The sequence below is a fragment of the Alligator sinensis genome, unplaced genomic scaffold, assembly GCF_000455745.1.
Source record: "Alligator sinensis unplaced genomic scaffold, ASM45574v1 scaffold891_1, whole genome shotgun sequence".
Lineage (NCBI taxonomy): Eukaryota > Metazoa > Chordata > Crocodylia > Alligatoridae > Alligator > Alligator sinensis.
Genome location: NW_005843019.1, coordinates 213,775 through 235,686, shown reverse-complemented (window position 1 = coordinate 235,686; position 21,912 = coordinate 213,775). Strand labels below are relative to the sequence as shown.

Below are 21,912 nucleotides of genomic sequence, written 5' to 3'. Positions count from 1 at the left end.
TGGTTGGCCACTAAGTTGATCCAAGCACCGACAAAAGAGGTAATGTATACCAGCACAGAACAGAAATTGGGGTATGAATGTGGTGTGTGTGTGTGTGTGTGTGTGCATTAAGTGCTTAATCAATAAACACAGCACTTTGCCTAATCCCCTCATAAGGTCTGCTTGTGATTTGATCAATTGGCAATTTATGTAACAAAGTTGGTGTGGCAGTGCTACATTAAGGTCAAGGACCTGCAGGTCCAGTGGGTGACCATAACCAGCCACAGTCTTTGGTCTGGTGGGGCCCCAAATACCATGTCTTTCATGCGGGAGCTGAACCCCATTCGAGTGCCCAAGGAGCCTGCACCCATGCCCACCCTGACACCTCCAGTGACACATCATTGGACCTCACGCCTTCAGTGCCCTGCCCTGAACTCCTCCCCAGCTGCTGCCCTCATTAGTAGCCCAGGGAGCCCTAGCCAGCAGCTACCTTGGCCTTAGCCCTGGCCTGCAGCTGCCCATGAGGACTGGCTGACCATACCACTGCCAGCTGCCAACAGCACCAGCTCCTCCCCAGGGAGGGCAGGGGGGAGGGGGGGAGGGAACACCAGGTGTCAGCACCCAGCCCACAGGAAGCCACAGACACCAGGTGGAGCTGCATGCCTCTTAGAATGGGGAGCCCCATGCTGAGCTGCCAGCCTCACTGGTCCCAGGCCCATGGTAAGTCCCACACTGGCGGGTGGGTTCTACCAGGCTCATTCCCCACCCCCACCTCTTCCCCTGCCCCTGGCCCCAGCTCCAGCCCTGGTCCCCACTCCTTGCCTGGCCCTCCCACACCCTCCTGGCTACAGGTTCCCCCCCACAACATGCAGAGAGGTGGGACACCTATCAGACCTTTATTGAGCAGCCTATGTCCTAGTGGCTGGGCAGGCATGGGCTTCCCATTCACTGAGGAAGGTATTGATACCAGCAGCGATCTCTTCCTTGGCAGCTGGGGGCAGAAATATTTAGAGGTGCCACAGATAGCCCTACAGGCAGCAGCGGCCATTCCAGGGCAGGCCAGACTTATGCCCCACGCTATTATAGCTCAGGGTCTCACTCCAGGAGCTCAGGTTGTGCCCAGGGCGCCATCCAGGCAACAGGGCATAGTGGCCCAAACAGCCTTCCACCAGGACAAACAGCCCATCACACCGCCTATGGCACATGCAGCAGGAACACACTTGGGGCACAGTGGTGGTGTGGTGGAAGAGGCCCTCAGTGGTGGGGGGGGGGTCGCCTGGTGGGAGAGGACCCTAGAGGGGAAAGTAGGGATGTGGCTAGCCCCTCCCCCCGGACGCCTGGGAGCCCCACATGCCTGGAGCCTGTCTGTCTGCAGAGGTGGGAGGGGGTCAGTGGAGGATGAAGCCATGGCAGCAGGTGCTGCCAGCAGCCTGGCATGGCCCATCCTGGGAAGGGGGCAGGGAAGGCAGGAAGCCTGTGGCCAAAGTCCAGGGAGCAAGCGAGGATGGGAGGCTCAGGTTCCACCCACCTAGGCCCAGACTTGCCCAGCTGGCTTACTATGGCCCCTGGGCACCCACACACAACTGACCTCCAATCTGAGGCCAGGCAGTGCAGGGCCTCAGGAACACATCTTTTCTCTCAAATGTTGCAAACTCTCACAAAAGCCTTCAGTCTCTTGCCTCTTAAGGACCAACATCTGAATGCAAGGGAGAGACCAGAACGGACTGCACGATTGCCACCACAGCCTCACTGTCATCTGCTGCTGGAATGACCTGCAGGTGCCGGCTGCACCAGCTGCACACCCTGAATGGTACCCACCTGCTCCAGTGGCTGGTGGTCACAAGAAAGGACTGGGTGGTGGATCAGTGGGCATGGTGGGCAGGGGACCTTGCCCAGGAGGCCATCTGGGAGGAGGTGCAACTGTGGGCCTGCCAGGCCCACTGGGCAGAGCCACGGTCATGGAGCAGCAGCATGTGGAGCTGTCCGAGCAGCAGCTGGTGGCCCAGGGCCTCCCAGCAGAGACTGCACCCAAGCCCCACGACACTCCGCATCCCACCCCGGCCCCACAGGACCCCTGGGTACCAACCCTGCAACACATCCATGGCTGCATCATGGAGAAGGTGCTGCAGTCCCCTGTTACCAGATTTACCCATCACTTTGGGGTGTGCTCATTTATTAGGGATATGGTTCTAGGGTCTTTGTAATTCTATCAATGTGCTGCTTGTGTACTGGTGTTTCTATATGGAGCTGTATCTCTCCCTTGTGCAAGTCCTCACCCCCAGTGGAACTATCTTGCAGGACTCAGTTCAATGGGGCTGGGTTCTTCCAGCCACCAGATCAGTCACATACATACAAACACACAGAGATTACGTGACACACCTGACCCAGCTGGGTTGATCAGCATGTACAGGCTGACATCCTTATATGGCAGGAATCAGTTCATTAAGGTAACAATAAAATGCAGTCAGACACAAGCACACAGGTGAACAGAAGACCTCTGAATCCAGCTGGGTGTCCAGCTGACACCCTCGTGGGCCAGCATTCAGTTCATTAGGGCACGTCTAAGACAAACTGGGTCAACCAGCCTGTACAAGCTGGTCCCCTTGTGTGTCTCAAACTCAGCACGTCCCAATCTTTGGCTTAGGTAAAAGAAGCATTGCTGCAGAGCAAGTGGGGAAGAGGAAGTAGAGAAGAAAAAATTTACTCAGTTACCACCAGTTTGATTATAAAAGTTATTTATTGCTAAGTATATGAAATTTCTAATGGTACTAGTAGTAATAGACATGTAAGGGGAAACAAACAAAAACAATTACAATATTATCCTGGTTTCATTGAGTATTTGGGAAACCTAGCTCAAGCTTAACTAATACAATTCAGGTTCAGAAATCTATGCCTAGAGAGAAAAAGAGAAAGAGAGAGAGGTACTGGGATCTCACCATTCCAATGCACTTGGATGTTTTGTTGACAGGTAAAGTTCTTAGCACGATCATTGAAGGTTAAACAGATGACAGAAAGAGACAATCTGTTTTATTCCAGCTTCCCGAGAACAGCGGATGGTGTCAGAGGGATTCCTCTCTCTTGAAAGCACACTGTTTGCTGCTTTTACAGCTTTTTACACCCTTAGTCTAGCCTCTTCAAAGCATTCTTTCAATTGTGGAAATAATTATCTTTTCTATTGACAAGGAGTTATCTGGTTTGGAACATCTCAAGAAACTGATTAATAACCAGGAAAAACATAAGGTTAAGGAGTAACCAGACACTTATGAGCCAGCTTGAAATTCTTATGACTAGATGGGATACCACATTGTTTCTTCTCAGATGGCTTAGCTATGCTTGCAGCATCAGGGTTTTATATTTTACCTGTTGTGAATAAGCCTCAGTTTAGCATGAGTGTTCATAAACTTTGTGGGGAGGACTTCTACCAGTCATCCCGGGAAAAATATGACATCATTTGTGCGACAGAGCTGACAGGTAACACCCCGGCCTTTGTTGCAGCCCCCAGATATGTGAGGGGACTGTCTGTGGGCAGGGTGCTAGTTGCCTGCCAGCAGGCTCTGCACCCTGGCTGGCCCCACCCCTCAGCTCCACACAGCTGGACTCAGAGACAGGGTCAGACATGCAAAGTGTCTTTAAAATTTGAGGAACAGGGTTTTTATTGTTGGTGGGTGGGGATGGTGGTGGAGGGGCACTCTGTGGAGGGGGAGGGGAGAGCAATCTTTGTTTGTTGAGGGTATAAAGTTTGTTCTGTTTGACTTGTGTGTCCTGGAGTGGCGCTATGGGTGAGCGGGGGGTTGGGGGTGTGTGGGTGGTGGGGCAGGCGGGCTGGAGAGGGGAGTGCAGGAGGAGGGGCTTGGCCAGAACCTTCCAGAGCTGGTACCCTGGGCCTGCCTGGCAGGTGTGTAGCTGTCCTGGGGCCTGGGCAGGGGGGGCCTGGTGGGCCAGCAGGGCCAACACCATGCCAGCAGCAGTGCAGGACACTGCTCATTGCTGGCAGGAGCCAGGCTGAAGCAGCGGGGCAGTGGACACTGCTGGCAGGGGCAGGGGCAGGGGCAGGGGCAGGCATGGCGCGGGGAGGCAGGCTGGGCAAGGAGGAAGCTGCTGCATGCTACCCCTGCACTTGGCATGCAGCTCCCGGACAGGGGATGGGGCTGGCCAGGAATCAGAAGGGGGTGGGGGGTGCTTTTAAGACAGCTGCCAGTGCTGACAGCTGCCTTTGGCATCAGCATGGTTGCCAAGACCTGGAAGCCATGTGACCAGAGGCTGGAGCTCCCCTCAGTGGCCCCAGGGGCACATAGCAAGCTGCTCAGATTTGGGACTAAATGTAGTCCCAGGTAGACTGCACATGTGGGCACTGGCCCTATTCCCACACCCTGATTTTTTTAAACAGAGAGCTGAAAAGCAATTATATAAATAAGCACTGACACATTAAACAGTAGTTCAGATTATTTAGTTTATTGAGTTTGTGTGCTTGCATGACCAAGAGAGAGGGAATAAATAAGAAAGGGAGATTTTCTTTCATTTGTTTATTTAATTTGCCTTGAATTTCAATTCAGTTTCTTGTGTGTTTATTAAAATACCTGGTTGGACTTCTTATCTTGCTTGTCACCTCTCCCAAATTATTACTCAATGACAGTATTGATGTAATTAAAATAATTTAGAAAAGTCAGTCTGTTTGACAAAACTTTAAATGAATGTAGTATTAAATTGGTCCCTGTACAACAACAGTCCCAGACAGCAGGTACGTATGTCCCATACAGATGTCCTCTGGGGCCTCTGGTTGTTTATACTTAGGAAATAAGTCAGTCACTCCCTAGACTTAGCCCCACCAGAAAGGTACGCAGCGGAGATGGTAAGGCTCCATGCTGAAGGATACAAACCTGGGGAACCTCTGCACTTGGTTAACAGAAGGAGAAAAGCAAATTCCAAGCAAGACTGCAGCACCAGCTCTTCTCTTCAGGGAGGGCAGATCTATTTACTGGGTGAATCCACATTCAGTGATGAGAGATGAGGAGCTCTGGTGAAGAAGCAAAACCTTGGTCAATGTCTCATTAAAAATAAAAGCCAGTCAATTGAAGTTTGCAGTATCCTGGGGTTACAGGTAGGTGCTAGCTCTCCAACTGCAGTCCTGTACCATTTTTCTGAGAGGGAGGGAGTATTAATACGTAAGGGGAAGAGTGTAAGGTAAGGTCTGCTATAATAGAACTACGAATGGATGAAGGGCTGTGTTACACAGCAGGGCAGATGACATTATAATAGTAGCCCATCCTAGCCTTGCAGTCTACAACTCTAACTCCACAACATGGAGATTTTAACTGTTAATAGGCTTAAACTAAAATTGTGGGGCTGTTGTAACATTTACTTTTTTCAGCAATAGATATCATCTTCATGGTTAACACCAGAAGCAAAAATCAAACTTCTGTCACAGAATTCATCCTCCTGGGGTTTGGCAATAAATATGAACTGCAAGCTCTTGTCTTCGTGCTGTTTCTAGTGATCTACGTTGTGACTGTGGCTGGGAACATCCTCATCATTGTGCTGATTTTGACTGATCAACACCTTCACACCCCCATGTATTTCTACCTGGGGAACTTGTCCTTCCTGGAGACCTGTTACAGCTCCACCACCCTGCCCAGAGTCCTGATGAGTACCCTGACTGGTGAGAACCACATTTCCTTCACAAGTTGTATCACCCAATTCTATTTCTTTGGTGGCCTGGCAGCTGCAGAATGCTTTCTCTTCTCTGTAATGTCTTATGATCGTTATCTGGCAGTATGTAAACCTCTGCATTACATGGCTATTATGGATAGTAAGCTTTGCTTGCAACTAGCAGCCTTCTCCTGGATAAGTGGCTTTGTGGGTAATACTGTAACTACTCTCTCCATAACACAGTTGACTTTCTGTGGTTCCAATGTAATTGACCATTTCATCTGTGATTTCATCCCCGTGATACAACTTTCCTGCAGTGATCTCCACCTGATGTACATTTTGATTTTTATCTTCTCCATACTATTCATGCTGATGCCATTTCTCTTAATCTTGACATCCTATATTTGCATTATCACCGCTATCCTGAGAATCCCTTCTAATACGGGGAGGCAAAAGGCCTTCTCCACATGCTCCTCTCACCTGATTGTAGTGACAATTTTTTATGGGACCCTGATTATTGTCTATATGTTTCCAAGCACTCATTCACTGAGAGACCTAAGCAAAATGTTCTCAGTCACCTACACTGTTTTGACTCCCATGGTTAACCCCCTCATCTATAGCCTGAGAAATAAGGAAGTGAAAGAGGCCCTGAAAAGGCTGCCTAAAATGTGTAGATTTTACAACAACTGCAATTTTTTTTTAATAAGACCCCTTAGTGAAAAGTAGATTTGCATTTGTTATAGTGTCAGATCTGTTGTTATGTCTAGGTCTGCAAGATCTTTGGTAGTCTTCCTTAGTCTTTGGTAATCTGTATCTCTGGTATCTGAAGATCTGAAAATATTGGAAAGCTTTGGATCAGATAGATTTGGGATCTTTCTAGTCAGACTACATTTGAATTCTGCTATATCTAAGGGACTGTCATGTTAGTAAAATCCATGTGCTACCCAAAGTAAAAATGATATGAATATAAAATTAAAAATTCAATCTAAAGGTATAACAACTTGGACTAAAATTTTCAAAAGATATTAAGAATCTTATTTTGCTAGGATTCTGGTGCCCACAGCCTGTAAGTAACCTACACATAGCATCAGAGGTAGATGTGCCCAGTCAGAACATGTAAGTGAACATTGGTGTGCTGACAGGATCCATGTAAAAATTACAAGGTTGACAAAACACATGAGTCTCAATATGCTATTAAATATTTTCCATGGAATTATTCAAATATTTGGATATTTGTATTCTTTGGCATTGCCATTTGACAATTTTGAAAATGGTTAACTCTTCCACAATCCAACCAATGAGGATATTTTATGGGGATTTCTCCCCCACAATCAGTCTGAATTCTTTACTTTTACTCCCCTGGTTTGAACAAGTACGTAGTTGTCTACATTATGTCCCTCTGTTTTCTAATACCCAGTTTCTGTGTACCTTCCATCTAGCATGTAAATGCTTATTAGCTGAAATGCTCTGATTTTCAATAAACAATCATCACTTTGAAAGATATATTTTTAAACTAATTAAGAATGACATATGTCACTCCCATAAACTAATGAACCAGGGACTTATCCAAAACAGAACCAGGCAAAACCTGGCCCCCAAAGTCTATTATCACAATCCAAAAAACTTTTATTCATCATCTTAACCTCAATTTGCTATGATCTAGCCTGTTTGCCCAGAAAATTCCCACTATTACTGCAGTTTTCACTTCCATACATACCCAGAACTGCCCTGGCACCTTCCTTTGGCTCAAGCCCCATTTGGAGCTAGAAGTTAGGCCAACTTCCTTTCCAGTTGTCTGAAGAGGCTAATCCAGTAGACATGCTCAGAAATAGTTAAGACACATCAACAGCTTTTGGTCTTGCAAAATGCAGGCTTAACTGCTTCCTGTTTAAATAATGGGGAAATAAAGTAGATGGAAGTTCTTTCCTTGCAGACGTGATTCGAGCACCAGTTCCAGGAGAAGCAGGATTTCATCCAGGGTTTACGACTATTTATTAGCTAGCTTCCAGCAACTCCCTGCCTGGTCCTTTGACTTGCCCATTTCCTTCATGAAATGCATATGGAACCTCGGTGCCTAAAACTGGGGCTCCACTCTAGGGCACACTTAAATTTAGGGTTTGTAGCACCTGTCTTCCAGGCACACAAGTTATTTATTCTATCTGGCCTTTACTCTTTCATTAGGAACTATTTCCTATTCTCAATGAAAAAGCCTCTGTCAAACAGTTAAGCAAAACTGATTACATTCCCACATTTGAACATACAAATATTGCAGCTACAGAGGCTTGGTCCAAACCAAGACATCTCAGATGAATGATTCTGTATCTGTGAGTGACTGCTTGGACTAATAATCTTCTCAAGTAAAGGAAATGTAGATTACTCTGTGCTGTGTTTGCAGACTGAATGCACCCAACACATGGAAAGAATCTTACTGTAATACCTGGCTTCATCCTCTAGTGATTTTCAAATCTGCTCAACCTGCAGGGTTGGCCCTTCACATTTTCTCCTGGCTGCCATGCCCTATGCTTGCTATACTGCCATATGTAACCCTTCATGTAACATAATCATCATAAATAGGGAGGTTTGAAGGGTCGTGGACTGTCTAGGCAAACATGTTTTGTGCTTGCTTTGCCTTTTTGTGAGTTTCATGAAATTGACCATTTCGTCTGTGACACCTCGCCTCTCCTGGAGGTGTCTTGCATAGACAGCTCTTGCAACAAAATGGCTGTCTATATAGCTGTACTATTAATACTTATCCCATTTTTTCTTGATAGTTATTTCTTATATTAAAAATGTTAACCCCATTCTGATGCCACGAGTTCAAGGCAGATATAAGGTCTTGCCCCCTTGCTTTTCACACCGCTGTGTGGTGCCACTATGCTATGGTTCTGCAACTATTGCGTATTTAAGATCCAAGTCAAAGGATTTAGAGGGCAGTTAAAATGGTTGAGGGGCTGGGGCACATGACTTATGAGGAGAGGCTGAGGGAAATGGGCTTATTTTGTCTGCAGAAGAGAATACTGAAGCTTAATTTGACAGCAGCCTATAACTACCTGACGGGTGGTTATAAAGAGGATAGAGCTAGGCTGTTCTCATTGGTGGCATATGACAGAACAAGGAGCGATGGTCTCAAGTTGCAGGACGGGAAGTTAAGATGGATATTAGGAAAAAAAAACTTTCTCACTAGGAGGGTGGTGATGCACTGGAATGGGTTCCCTAGAGAGGTGGTGCAATCCCCATTCTTGGAGATTTTTAAGGCCTAGCTCAACAAAGCCCCGGCTGGAATGACCTAGTTGGGGATGGTCCACGTTTGAGCAGGGGGTTGGAGTAGATGTCACCTCCTGAGATCCTCTCCAACCTTCATTTTCTATGATTCTATGATTCAATCCATACTGGCTAACTCCTCTCTGACACCAGTGTTTAACCCCATCATGTATAGTCTTAAAAACAGGGAAGTGACATTTGCTTTAAGGAAATTACCAGAACCAGAAAATTATTTTTAAAAATGCTGCATATTTCTAAAATGCTGTTTGAAAATATTCTATATTATTCAGACAGGTGTAGACATTGTTGATTCAACTGGTTCATCTACAGAATATTTAGATATTAGAAGAAATATTTTAGGCTGCTTGAAGACTGTACCATAACTATCCATATCTTGCAGAAAGAAATTTCTTACTACAGAGTTAAGATTTTGTTTGTTTTTCCTTATACTTTCTACAAAAGAAATCACAAGGAGAATGAAGAAGCATAAGAAGCGCCATACTCGGTGGGACCCATGACCCAGTTTACCCACTACCCTGCTTCCCACTCAGGGTTTGGGACAGGGCCACTTTCTACTTCCTCTGGTCTTGATGGAGGTGGGAGCAAGAGCAAGGAGCTGTTAAGTCCAGGTGAGGCCTCACCAGTGCTACCAGAGGGGAAGAATCATTCCCCTTGATTCGCAGGTGATACACCTGTTAATACAACTCAGCATGCTGTTGAGGTTTATTTTTCAACAGGAGCACACTCTTAGCTCATATCCAGCTCATCATCAGTTTTACTTAACTATTAACAAAGGCTTTTATTGAGAATAGGAAATAGTTTCTAATGAAAAAGTAAGTCTGAATATGTTCTTAGAGTGTGCTCCTGTTGAACCCCTTCCCCACCCCAAAAAAAACAGCTTCCTGTCTGCAGTATCACAGACTTGCCACTCATTCCCTGGTTTGTATTTTTTCAGATTGATTGTGGACCATTTCTCCAAGTTTTCCTGGTCATTCTGGATTATAGCCCTATCTCCTGGAGTATCTGCAACTCCATCCAGTTTGGGCTGAAAACAGATGTTGTCCTTGTCCCAGGAAGGCCAAGGAAACAGATACCCGTGCCCCTTGTTACACCACAAATGCCAAAAAATTGCAGTCACGGGAGAGCTGTGGGACTCTGCCAACTCCTCCTGAGGGTGCGGCGATCCCAATCTGCCTGCCGGATCACAGGAGGCTGGTGCTGTTGGCTAGGACTGGGGCTGAGCGCAGCCTTTGCTGGGAAGATCAATGCTGCTGCTGGCCCCAGCCAGCAGCACCAGCCTCCTGTCATCTGGCAGGCAGATCTGGGGCTTGCCCGCACCCCTGGGAGGGCTGTAGGCCTGTGCCAGACTGCTCCTGCGCGTGTGGGCCCCCGATCTGCCTGCCGGATGACAGGAGGCTGGTGCTGCCAGCTGGGGCCAGCGGCAGCGCCAATCGTCCTGATGCTGTGTGCAGAATAGCCTATTGGCAAAACGTCAAAACGGCATCGAAACAGTGAAACAGTTTTGATGAATCAAAATAGAACGGTGCTTTCAAAATGAAACCGAACTGAAAATAAAACACTGTTCTGTAAAAACATCAAAATGGAAGTGGAAGCGGAACGGTGCTGTTTCACACAGCCCTGCTGCACGGTAACTCAAGGCAGCGGCATGAGAATTAGATGTGACAGTACCTGAGACTAAAGTGACCTGAACTGTATTCATGGCTTTGCCACCGGCTTTCCAGGGGGTCATGGACAAATTGCTGAACCTCTTACAGAAAATCCCAGTAAAACATCTCTGAGCTTCAGTTTCTCCAGCTGCAGAATGGGAATAATGATGGTGGGCTTATCCATCCATGCATTTCATTCGGGTCAGTTTACTCATGAGTAAACTGCTCCTGCTTCCTGAGGTCCTGCAATGGGCCTCTGCCAGCACCCTGGGGAGCTCTGAGTGCAGGCTCCCCCAGGGACTGGCAGGGAGCATTGGGCCGAAAGATAGCTGTCTGCTGGCAAGGCACCGGTGACGCATAGGGGGTGCATATGGGTGCATGTGCACCACCTGACCGTGTTGGTGCATCCCTGTGAAAAGGTGCTACTGACACTGTCGACGGTGCCTGAGGGTGGTCGCCACACACCACTGCCCTGCCTTGCTGCCAGCACCGCTGCCACTGCCTGTGGGAGCTCGCTGTACCACCCCAGCCTCCAAGGGCATGCAGTGTTCATGTGGTAAGGGCTGGGACATTACACCCTACCCCTGGGGGCTGCCTGCTGCTGGAGTGGGGACAATGTCTCCACGTCCTGGATCCCTGATTAGGGGCACAGGACTTGGAAAGAGCTGCAGGGGAGGGGCAAGTCCTGGGACCCTGCCAGATCTACCAGTGGGGCAGCTAGCAGTTACCTCACTGTTATCTGCCCCAAGGGGCTGGGACCTACCCCATCCCTGCAGGTTTGATTTTTTATTTTTTTTGCCTTTGACACATATGTCAAGAAATCATTTAAATACCCATATTTAGTATCAAAAAAGAAGGTGACATCTTCCCCTCACAGCAGTGAACCTCAGCTGCTGCTCCTCTACTATGCACGACCACTGCTTCCCTGCCCTTTCTGCTGGTGAAGCCAGAGCTGCTGTACAGAAGGTTCAGGGTGCTGTGAAAAGCAGGGGGGGCGGAGGGCCAGTTAGGGTTAGGGTCAGGGTTAGGGTGAGGGTGAGGCACTGTCCAAACTTAATTCTAGTATCCCCGCTCTTAGGCAGTGCCCAGGGCTCATGCTCTGCTCACCGCCCTCCCGCCCCCCACCCATTGTTATGTTATTGGTCGCTGATCAAAACAATATAGAATATCTGTGCGCTGAAAAATATTCTAAACAAATCCTAAATCCAGTGAGTCCTAGTACTTCGTCATGTTTAACTTATCTTGATGTAGTATTGTGGTATTGAGAACACAAGGATTGGCACACTATTCTTGCTGGATGAATATCTCAGAGAAGCATCTAAAAATTAAGAATATTATGCAATGTTTTGTTTGAGCTCTGCAATTTCAGCAGTGCTGTAGTAATTCTAGTGTCCAACCAATTTCCTGACTATAATTTATTGACTAAGTGGGAAATCTCCACTTCAAAATATCTATCTATCTATCTATCTATCTATCTATCTATCTATCAGAAAGTCAGCCTCCTCAAAACACTTACATTTTTCTTCTGAAATATCTGGTGGCAAAATCGTGAATCTATTTGTTCTTTGGGTCCTTTCATATATGTTCAGTAGTGAAGATATTCCACAAAAATGCCACCAGAAACAACCTGGTTTTCAAACTGCATTTTCATATATATATATATAAAATGCATTTAGACAAGGTCAGAAAATGTCAGGGAAGCATGGGGTCAGAGCTGAGGTCCAAAACCTGACAAATCTGCAGCCTGCTAGTTTTTCACTCACAAGTTGCCCCCAGGCATCCTACACCAGGAGTTGGCAACCTTTATGATTGGCAAGCCTCATCTTGTGACCTGACTATGACTGTGGGTGCCAATGCCCAGATGCCACCCCAGCAAAACCTACTGTCTTCCTCTGTTTCATGTTCCTCTACAGTCACCATTTACAGTCACCCCCAAGTGCTGAAGCTTTTGATGATCAACAGCCAGGCTGAGGGGGAAATTTAGGTCAAGAGGAAAGAGTTGGTAGGGCTGGAGTGTTGCAGGTCCACAAGGAATCCATTTCTAAAAACTGAAAATAAAAGAAGGTGATTAGGAACAGTCAGCATGAATTCACCAAGGGTAAGTCATGCCTGACCAACCTGATTACCTTCTATGATGAGATGACTAGCTCTGTGGACATGGGGAGACCAGCACATATGGCATACCTCGATTTTAGGAAGACTTTTGATACAGTCTCCCAGGCAAGCTAAGGAAGTATGAGCTGGATGAATGGACTTTAAGATGGATAGAAAACTGGCTGAAACATTGGGCTCAAAGGCTAGATGTCTACCTGGCAGCCAGTATCAAGTGGAGTGTCCCAGGGGTCAGCCCTGGGGCTGATTTTGTTCCATATTTTCATCAACAACCTGGAAGGTGGCCTAGAGTGCACCCTCAGCAAGTTTACAGATGACACCAAGCTGGGAGGAGTAGTTGATATGCTGGAGGGTAGGGCTAGGATTCAGAGTGACCTAGACAAATCGAAGATTGTGCCAAAAGGGATCTCATGAGGTTCAAGAAGGACAAGCGCAAAGTCCTGCACTTAGGATGGAACAATCCCATGCACCAGTATAGGCTTGGGGCTGACTGGCTGTGCAGTAGATCTGCAGATAAGGACCTGGGTGTTATAGTGGACAAAAGGCTGAATATGAGGGAGCAGTGTGCCCTTGTTGCCAAGAAGACCAGCGGCATACTGGGCTGCATTGGTAGGAGTGTTGCCAGCAGGTCAAGGGAAGTGATTATTCCCCTCTATTCAGCACTGTTGAGGCCACATCTGAAGTACTGTGTGTCCCGGTGGCACTAACTTGGGGGAACCCCAAACCGTGCTCTCAGGGCACCTCAGGACGGGGAACATATACAGAAATAAAGAAAACCCCAAACAAAGTCACTTACCTGCAATAGGGCGACCAACACTGAGGGAACAAAGAACAGAGCCTGCGTGGTTCACAAACCATGCCTTTATCCAGCTGGAGTGAGCAGGTGATGTCACAGGCAATCACCGACCGGCGAAGATAAAAGGGGATGCCAAGAGAGAAGTGAGGAGAGTGGGAGAGGTGGTGGATGCTCTCCACACTGGCGGCAGCTAGTGTCGACTTGAAGAAGGGTGATCCGGGCAGGGAGTAGCAGCAGACGCTACGGGAGCTCCCTGCTCCAGCAACAAATGGCCCTGGCACAGGGAGATGGAGTGCGCTTGGGGTGGAGTACCCCGAGTGGCGATGGGGGAGCACAGCGTAGGGCACCCCACCCGTCGGTGTGAAGACTACAACGGCACTGGAGAAAGGGCCGTAGCAGACCTGGAGAAGGTGGAATTTCACTACCCCAGATACTCAGATATCGGGTCATGGAGGCAGGCTGGCAGAAGCAACAAAGGGGAGACTTCGGAAGAGGAGTATCGAGAGGACACCATCAAGCCCTAGCAATGGGACTGAAGGAGCAACCTGATAGTCCACCCAGAGCTTTACTTCTTTTTTCTTTCTTGCCTTCTTTTTCCCTTTCACAGGCGAGAGCCCTCAGGGTTTTTTTTTGCTTTTCTCTGAGTCTAGTGATCTTGGGGGCTCTGTGAGCATTAGAAGTGAGCATATTAGTGGAGCATAGTTATTGTGTCTTCTTTTCCTTTTGTTTCCCTCTTCTCTGGTCCCAGGAGGCTCTTCTTGTACAGGTCCACCACAAAAGGGACCTGATTGCCACTATGTCATCAGGCAGCCCAGGTTTACTGGCTGGTCACAGTCAGCAAGAAGGAGAGAAACAACAGGCATGACCAGTAGACTGGTGGCCTAGTACAGAAAATAAAACCTTGGGAAACAAAGCCAGAAGAGGACATCAGGATCAAGAAAAATCTACACCAGAGAGATGGCCGTTCCAAGACCTGATGTCTTGCCGGAGGTTGGTGTAAGGCTGGGGTGTAGGGGTGTTGGAGCCCCATGAACATCTATCAAGCAAAGTGGCTACCCCTGAGGGATCTTCAGAGGTCAATCCCTCCACTGGTATTACATTCAAAGTTGTGGCAGGTGAGTTCAGGGGTGGCCTCCAAGGTGATCGAGGTCCTTCTCAGTGGTCACACGAAGCTTCAGCACATCCACCACCCACCGCACAAGCCAAGGTGGCATGTGAATGGGTGTTCAAAGTCAGGCAGGCACACTGTTTTCAGTTTTGAGCCCCCCGCTACAAAAAGGATGCAGACAAATTGGAGAAGGTTTAGCAGAGGGCAACAAAAATGGTTTGGGATGGAACAATCCCATGCATCAGTACAGGCTTGGGGCTGACTGGCTGGGCAGCAGATCTGCACTTAAAGACTTGGGTGTTACGGTGGACAAAAGGCTGAATATGAGTGAGTAGTGTGCCCTTGTTGCCAAGAAGACCAATGGCATACTGGGCTGCATTGGTAGGAGTGTTGCCAGCAGGTCAAGGGAAGTGATTCTTCCCCTCTATTCAGCACTGTTGAGGCCACATCTGAAGTACTGTGTTCAGTTTTGGGCCCCCCACTACAAAAAGGATGTGGACAAATTGGAGAGGGTCAAGCAGAGGGCAACAAAAATTGTTTGGGTGCTAGGGCACATGACTTATGAGGAGAAGCTGAGGGAACTGGGTTTATTTAATCTGGAGAAGAGAAGATTGAGAGGGGATTGAATAGCAGCCTTTAACTCCCTGAATGGGGGTTCTAAAGAGAATAGAGCTAGACTTTCTCAGTGGTGGCAGATGACAGAACAAGGAGCAGCCGTCTCGGGTTGCATCCTGGGAAGTTTAGGCTAAATATTAGGAAGAATTTTCTCACTAGGAGGGTAGTAAAACATTGGAACAGGTTCCCCAGACAGGTGGTGGAAGCTCCATCCTTGGAAGTTTTTAAGACCCAGATAGACAAAGCCTTGGTTTGGATTTTCTAGTTGGGGGTGCTCCTGCTTCCAGCAGGATGTTGGATTAGATGACCTCCCAAGGTCCTTTCTGTTAGGGTGACAGTATTTGAATCTTGGGGAGCACTGGATTTGCAGCTGAATAAAGGCTTTTTTCTGTCTCTCAGCAAACCTGCTGACCACAAGGAAAAATTATATATTAAAAATAACCTTGCAAATGCTTAGGCAAGTAGTTTCCTAACAATGGGATAGTGTGTAGAGTATATGGTGTAAGAAGAACAAGATGCAGCCCACCAGGTATCATCAGAGATAAAGTAGAAGCGAAACCTTGGAGAGGCTGGTGAAGTCAGCAAGAAACCAGAAAGTACCAGCAAGTGACTGGGAGAAGCTGAGTTCATGGCCTTACGCATGCGCTCTTAGCAGAGAGCCACATAAATGATTGAAATGCCTAGGCAATTCCATGTTAATGAAGTAAACAGTAAACAAATGCAGAGCTTGAAATCGGAGGAGAAATGGGTGAGACAGAAGGAGGGACAAAGGTGGAATGAATGGTAATGAGCATGAGCCAAGATGTATAAAACGTGAAAAGAACTAATGTTCAGTGCAGATCCCTGGTTTGTTGGTTTTTTGGGACCTTTGCCCAAAGCTGTCTCCATCCTGAATAATGCTGTTGCGAGCAATGGGTGCAAGTAGCGCTTGCTCCCTGCTTGTTCTGGCTAATGAGTAACAGGCTCCATGAGCAATTGGATCGTCATCTCCCTAGACAATGGGCACCACAGGAAGTCAGAGTCTAACACCGTCCAACCCTATTTTTTTATGATTCTATGATTTGGGAATAAAAATAGGTTAATGGGAACTGAGTGTTAAAATATTCTGGTGCACAGGCTTCCAGCCTAAACAAATTAAGTTCTCCCGTACCCATAAGAATGTTTGTACTGTCTTAGTCATCGGCGTTCCAGACTGGTGTAAAAGCAGTGGAGAAATAAAGATGCATGACAGGCATGAATGCTACCAAGTAGTATGTAACCAACTGTGATAAAAGGTGCCTTGCATGTTGCACTGCCTGTCAGGTGTGTAGCCCTTCCCCTCAACTCGCCTGCCACGACTTGATATTATTTTTTTAAGGAGAGAGGGTTCAATGGAGATCTTCTTGCCAGAAGACCAGCTGCCCAGGAAACGGCAGTACTCACAATTTAGGCACGATGTTCCACGGGGCTCCACCTCCCCTACACCCCGTCCACTCTCCAACCAGATGGGCGTCAGCACAATGGTGGTTCAGTCTTGCTGGCTTGACCACAGCTTGCCTCAAGGGGAATCCCACGTCCGAGTGGGCTCAGTTGATATTTGTCCCTCCTGCCTTGATGCATAGCCTTCCCTCCCTCGAGGCTGTCAGGCTATCTAGACGTAATGTCACGCCCACTGCAATGCCTCTGAGGAGGGTGCTTTGTTCTTACGCCTCTTCTCCCTCGCTCTTATTTTTTTTCGTTTTCGTTTTTTTCAAAAGAAATAGACTCCTGAGGAGGAGAGGGATGTGGAGCTGCCTCCTTTCCCCCAGCCTCCTACAGGGGGCTCAAATGTTTCCCCTGCTCTGCCTTCTACAAGGGGCTCAAAAGCCTCCCCTGCTCTGCCTTCTCGTGCTGCACCAGCTGGGCTGCTCCTCTCCCATGCAGGAGCCTCAGCACGTCTGGCTTGCTACACACCAGTGCATTCGCTCTCCGGCTCCCTTCTTGCCCGGGTTCTAGTGGGGCTTTTAAATCTTCCCACAGTGACCAGCACGGACACTATGATTGGTCCAGTTGTTCCCCACCTGGGAAACAGCTGATTAAACAGCCAGTGTAAAACTGGCTCGCCCGGCCGCGGGCCACGGTTCCTGCTCCTGCTCTGGCTGCCTGGTGGGAGGTGAGTTTTCCACGGGTGGTGGGGGGGGGCTGTTTCTGGGGTTTGGGGCCCACAGGGATTATACTCTCCCCTTCAGGAGCCTGTGGAGGTGCCTTGCCGCCACACCAACAGTTCACCTTTTGTATTCCAGTTTTCTTCTGGGGAGTAAGAGTGAGTCTACAGTCTTGTGGATAGAGAGTTGACTTGAGAAAGAAATGTGGCTTTTGGTTCTAGCTCCAAATTGGACATGAAATTACAGGCCAATTAGTGACACCTCAATCCCTGGTAACATTCTGGAGAAAATGATCAAAGAATCCATTATACACAGGCTAACTGATTAGTATTCCAATTGACAGCCAACATGGCTTCATAATGGGCAGGTCATGCCAGACCAATCTCATTTCCTTCTGCAATCAGGGAACTTGCCACCTGGATAGGGGAAATGAGGATAATGTCATATATTTGGACTTGAAACAGGCCTTTGAGCTGGTCTCCCATGATGTCCTCATGGTCAAATTGGGAGAATGCAGCCTCAACTACTTTATGGTCCAGTGGCTAGGGAATTGGCAACGTGGTAGGACACAAAGGGCATTGATTGACAGACTTGAGTCATCACGGTGGAAGGTGACCAGTGACACCCCACAGGGCTCAGAACTCAGACCAGTGCTCTTCAACATGTTCATTGACCATTTGGATTCAGGTATCATGAGCAAACTTGCAAAGTTCACTGACAACTCCAAGACATTTTGTGAAAGAGATATAGAAGTACACAATTTGGGGTCAAACTGGCATCTATTCAGTAGAGATCTGGAATCAGTTCTAACGCCAGGAGGAGGAGCAGACTACTGCACAGTGGCTGCTGCAGGGCGCTCACATTTTCTGTTGGAGCTTCTCACCATTGGTATGATGATATGAACAGCACAAAACTGACCTTGGGTCTGGCTCAATATGACAGCATTTCTTCCTTCCCTCCCTTTCCTCCCTGCCTACCCTACACCTCTATTTCTTCTTCTCTCTCTCTCTCTCTCTCACTCCCTAATTAGCATGGTGTCTTTTTCTATTGCTTACAATCTGCAGGCATTCTCTCTCTGTCTCTCTCTTTTTCAAGGTAATGTAGTCTCCTATGAAGCTACATCATGCAAAAAAACAGTTTTGAGGGAAGATTGGGTTATTTCATCGCTTCTGAAGTTTCCCTGGAGCTTCAGTCTCCTTCAGTCTTCCCAGGAATGCTGAAAATTACCATGGGCAATTTACCATGGGCAAATTACCATGATCAGAGACTTGCAAGACAAGTCATATGAGGAAAGGCTGAGGGACCTGGGACTTTTCAGCCTGAAAAAGAGAAGGCTGAGAGGGGACTGGGTAGCAACAAGTGCCCCCCCAGCAGCCAGTCAGTGATGGGAGGTGGGGTCCCCCCACTGTCAATTACGCTGACCTGGAAGTGGCAGCGGCACCACCACTCTTGCCTGACCCCCATGCCCAGAACACTGGTGTCAGAGGGTGCACATGCACCCCCATGCATCCCATATGCATTGCCACTGACCTACCCTGGGAATCTTCAAGAGCAGACTGGACGGTCACCTTGCTGGAGTCACATGACTCCAGTTGTCTTTCATGTCTAGTGCAGGGGGCTGGACCCGATGATCTCACGAGATCCCTTCCAGCCCTTACAGTCTATGAACGTCCGGATTTTTATTAACTTTGTCGTTGTTATTAGATTTTAATTAATGGAACGAATATCAGCATGGGGAAGCTGATTTTTTACACGAGCCAAGGATGACAATCACTGCGATGATGAAAGCTGCTGTCTCAGCTATGTGCGTGTCTGTGCAAGATAGGATTATCCAGGAATCCATATTGCACCAGAAATTGTTAATGATATTAGGACCACAGAAGGACAACTTGCCAATTAGAAATGCTATTATTGAGATAACCAGGAAACCACCCACCCAACATGCAATGGCCATCTGAGTAGATAAGGTGTTGTTCATAATAGAGCTATAGCACAGTGGGTGGCAAATGGCTAACTAGCGATCATAGGCCATGACAGCCAAGAGGAAATGTTCTGTGCAGCCAAAGGAAAACATAAAGTACGTCTGCAGGAGCTAGCCATGGAGGGAGATAGTTCTGCTTTTCCCTAAGAAAAGGGCAAGGGTCTTGGGAACAGAAGCTGTTGTGTACCATATTTCTAGAAAAGAGGTTGCAGAGAAAAAGTACATGGGGGTGTGGAGCCAGTGGTTGGTCATCACAAGGGTTACGATAGCCATGTTTCTGGTGACAGTTAGGATGTACACAAGAAAGAAGAACATGAAGATGGAGATCTGCAAAGAGAAGGATCCAGGGAAGCCCAGAACAATGAATTCCATCACAGTGGTTTCATTTTGTTTTCCCATTTGGTCCTTTTACCTGATGAAACCAATAAAGGAAAAAGGGAGAGATTACCAGAGATGACAAGCCATTGTTTCCAGGTCAGCTAACCGTCATTTCTGGCAGATACCTGTCCAGAAAAATTGCATCACTTGAAAACTAGACCAAAACTAGACCAAAACATGCAGGCTGGCAAAGAATGAGGGAGAGGGTCTTTTCCAATTCTTAGTATTCTATATTTTGTCTGATGCAGCTGAATTCTTGGGACGTTCATCCTGGAAGCCTGAGGACCTAGGTTTTAGGCCCTGTCATGTAGAGAATATTGGATTTTGGTCTCTCTGACTTCCAAGTATAGTACTCTAAGCACAAATCCAGCATTACCACAAACCTTTCCTGGCCCACCTTTTGAAAGTAAGCCACAAACATAATAATTAAACAAAAAAGAAAAAGGGTAGAGGGGGTAATTTCTGCCTCCCTAGGAAGAAAAAATAAGTCTATGTAAAAAACCTAGGCTTTTCTCCCTCCGAGTCAGCAGTCACTTTATTAAGCTATTCACTCTCTGACTTAATTTAGTGTGCTCTGACCATCCAAGATCTTCAATATACCTTGTGCCCGTGGCTGCCCAGTGGACCGGCTTCAGAAGGAGTGCCAGCAAGACAGGGAAAAATGCCTTACCTGTGCTGTGCTGATTAGACCTTAGCTGTAGGAAATCAGTTGAAATCCAAATTGAAGACTCTGCTAGGTGAGGGAGGAGCAGAAACCTGGTCCTTAGTCTACCCTGTGAGTGTCTGCATATTTGATTGTCCACAAGTGCAGAACTATCTGTCCAGGAAGATAATTCCTGTGGTCACGTCAATTGTGATGAAAGAAATAACTATTTACAGAGTCAGGAAGGGAAAGGAATGCTAGTTTAAATAACTCTTGCTTTCCATTCAAACACCATTGATTCTGCTTGGTCCTATCTTCAATAGTAAATCAGATGGCACAAAGCTGAGATTAGAAACCATACATTCATAGTCCTAATTTCATAGTTAAAAGACTAGAAACTGCTCCCTCTGGAAAGTGGAATAGAGTCCTGGACTGGCATTCTCTAAGAAGCACTGTTATGTAACCAGCTCCTTTGTGTTAGGAGTAAGAGCTGGAAAATTAACTTCCTAGGTTTCCTTTGGCCATCCAAGCTGCTAGGAACAACTGAAGTCCATTTATAGAACAAGGAGTTAAAGACAAGACTCTTGACTTGCAGTGTGAGAAGTGGAAGAAATATGTTCACATCTTCACATTTGCTTTGTGCCGTGGCTATATTTTTAACGTTTAGAAATCAAAAATAGCGTTCTACACAAATGCAGACTTGTGTCCTTTTGTGCAAGCAGCAGGGGACAAAATACTTGAGACCAGTAAGTTGTTGAGGCACAGAATTACAGAGCAGCCCCTTACAAGCTGCTGTTATAAGCTAGTTCCCAGAAAAGCAGCTCATGAGACTGAATTCATCAATATAGCAATAGTTACAGACATTAGACCTTGTGTCATTCCACTGTTTTCAGATTATGATCTCATGACACTATTACAAAACCCATTACATTTAGCATGTATCATTGATTCAAGCATGGGACATAGTTTACCAACACTGTCTTCGCTTTGTTGAATTCCTAGGGACAATAGAAATGACAATTTTTGAACTTTTTCCCCTCTGCAATTCCTCACTTGTAAGTCTGACTAGTGTGGAATCAGAAAAAATATATGCCTTAAACTTTGACTATTTTAGTTATAAGATGACATAACCGCTTTGTGGAGAATTGCTGGCTCTGTATAGTAGAACAGATAAGAGAAAGTGTTTGTTCTTTGTAACTCCTCTGCAACTGCTTCGCTCACCGCGGCCTTGAAGATAGCAAAAAGTATGTACAACTCTGATTTGCAGGTGCAAGAAGGAGGTTTGTGAACTAACCTCGCCTCCCCCATTAGTTCCCATCCTGATTACAGCAAAGAAATAATAAAGTAATGTTATAGCCGCTTTTCATGCTAATTTCACTGTATGATCACGTGAGTTGTAAGCAACTGTTAAAAAGTATATAAGCCTCCTGATTTTGCTCTTGGGGGGGACCCCCTTCCAAGTGCTTGGGAGATCCATGTCACTTTGGAGTCCCCCCTACAGCTGTAGTTTCTTTTAAATAAAAGCTTCTGCTGACCTGACCCAAAAGTATGCTGCGTGTGTTTCCACGACAATTCCTGGTGCCGTGACTCAGATCCAGAACAC

General features: G+C 47.0%; 1 protein-coding gene and 1 pseudogene across 1 annotated transcript; one reads left to right on the top strand and one right to left on the bottom strand.

The window, feature by feature from the left end:
* Positions 1-2,220: 2,220 nt before the first annotated feature.
* LOC102370028 (olfactory receptor 6B1-like) lies at positions 2,221-6,351 on the top strand. The gene is made up of 2 exons (XM_006036789.2): positions 2,221-2,228; positions 5,382-6,351. The coding sequence occupies exons 1-2, from the start codon at positions 2,221-2,223 to the stop codon at positions 6,349-6,351; spliced, it is 978 nt and encodes a 325-aa protein (XP_006036851.2).
* A 12,682-nt stretch (positions 6,352-19,033) lies between these two features.
* LOC112548222 lies at positions 19,034-19,687 on the bottom strand (annotated as a pseudogene).
* Between the last annotated feature and the right edge of the window lie 2,225 nt (positions 19,688-21,912).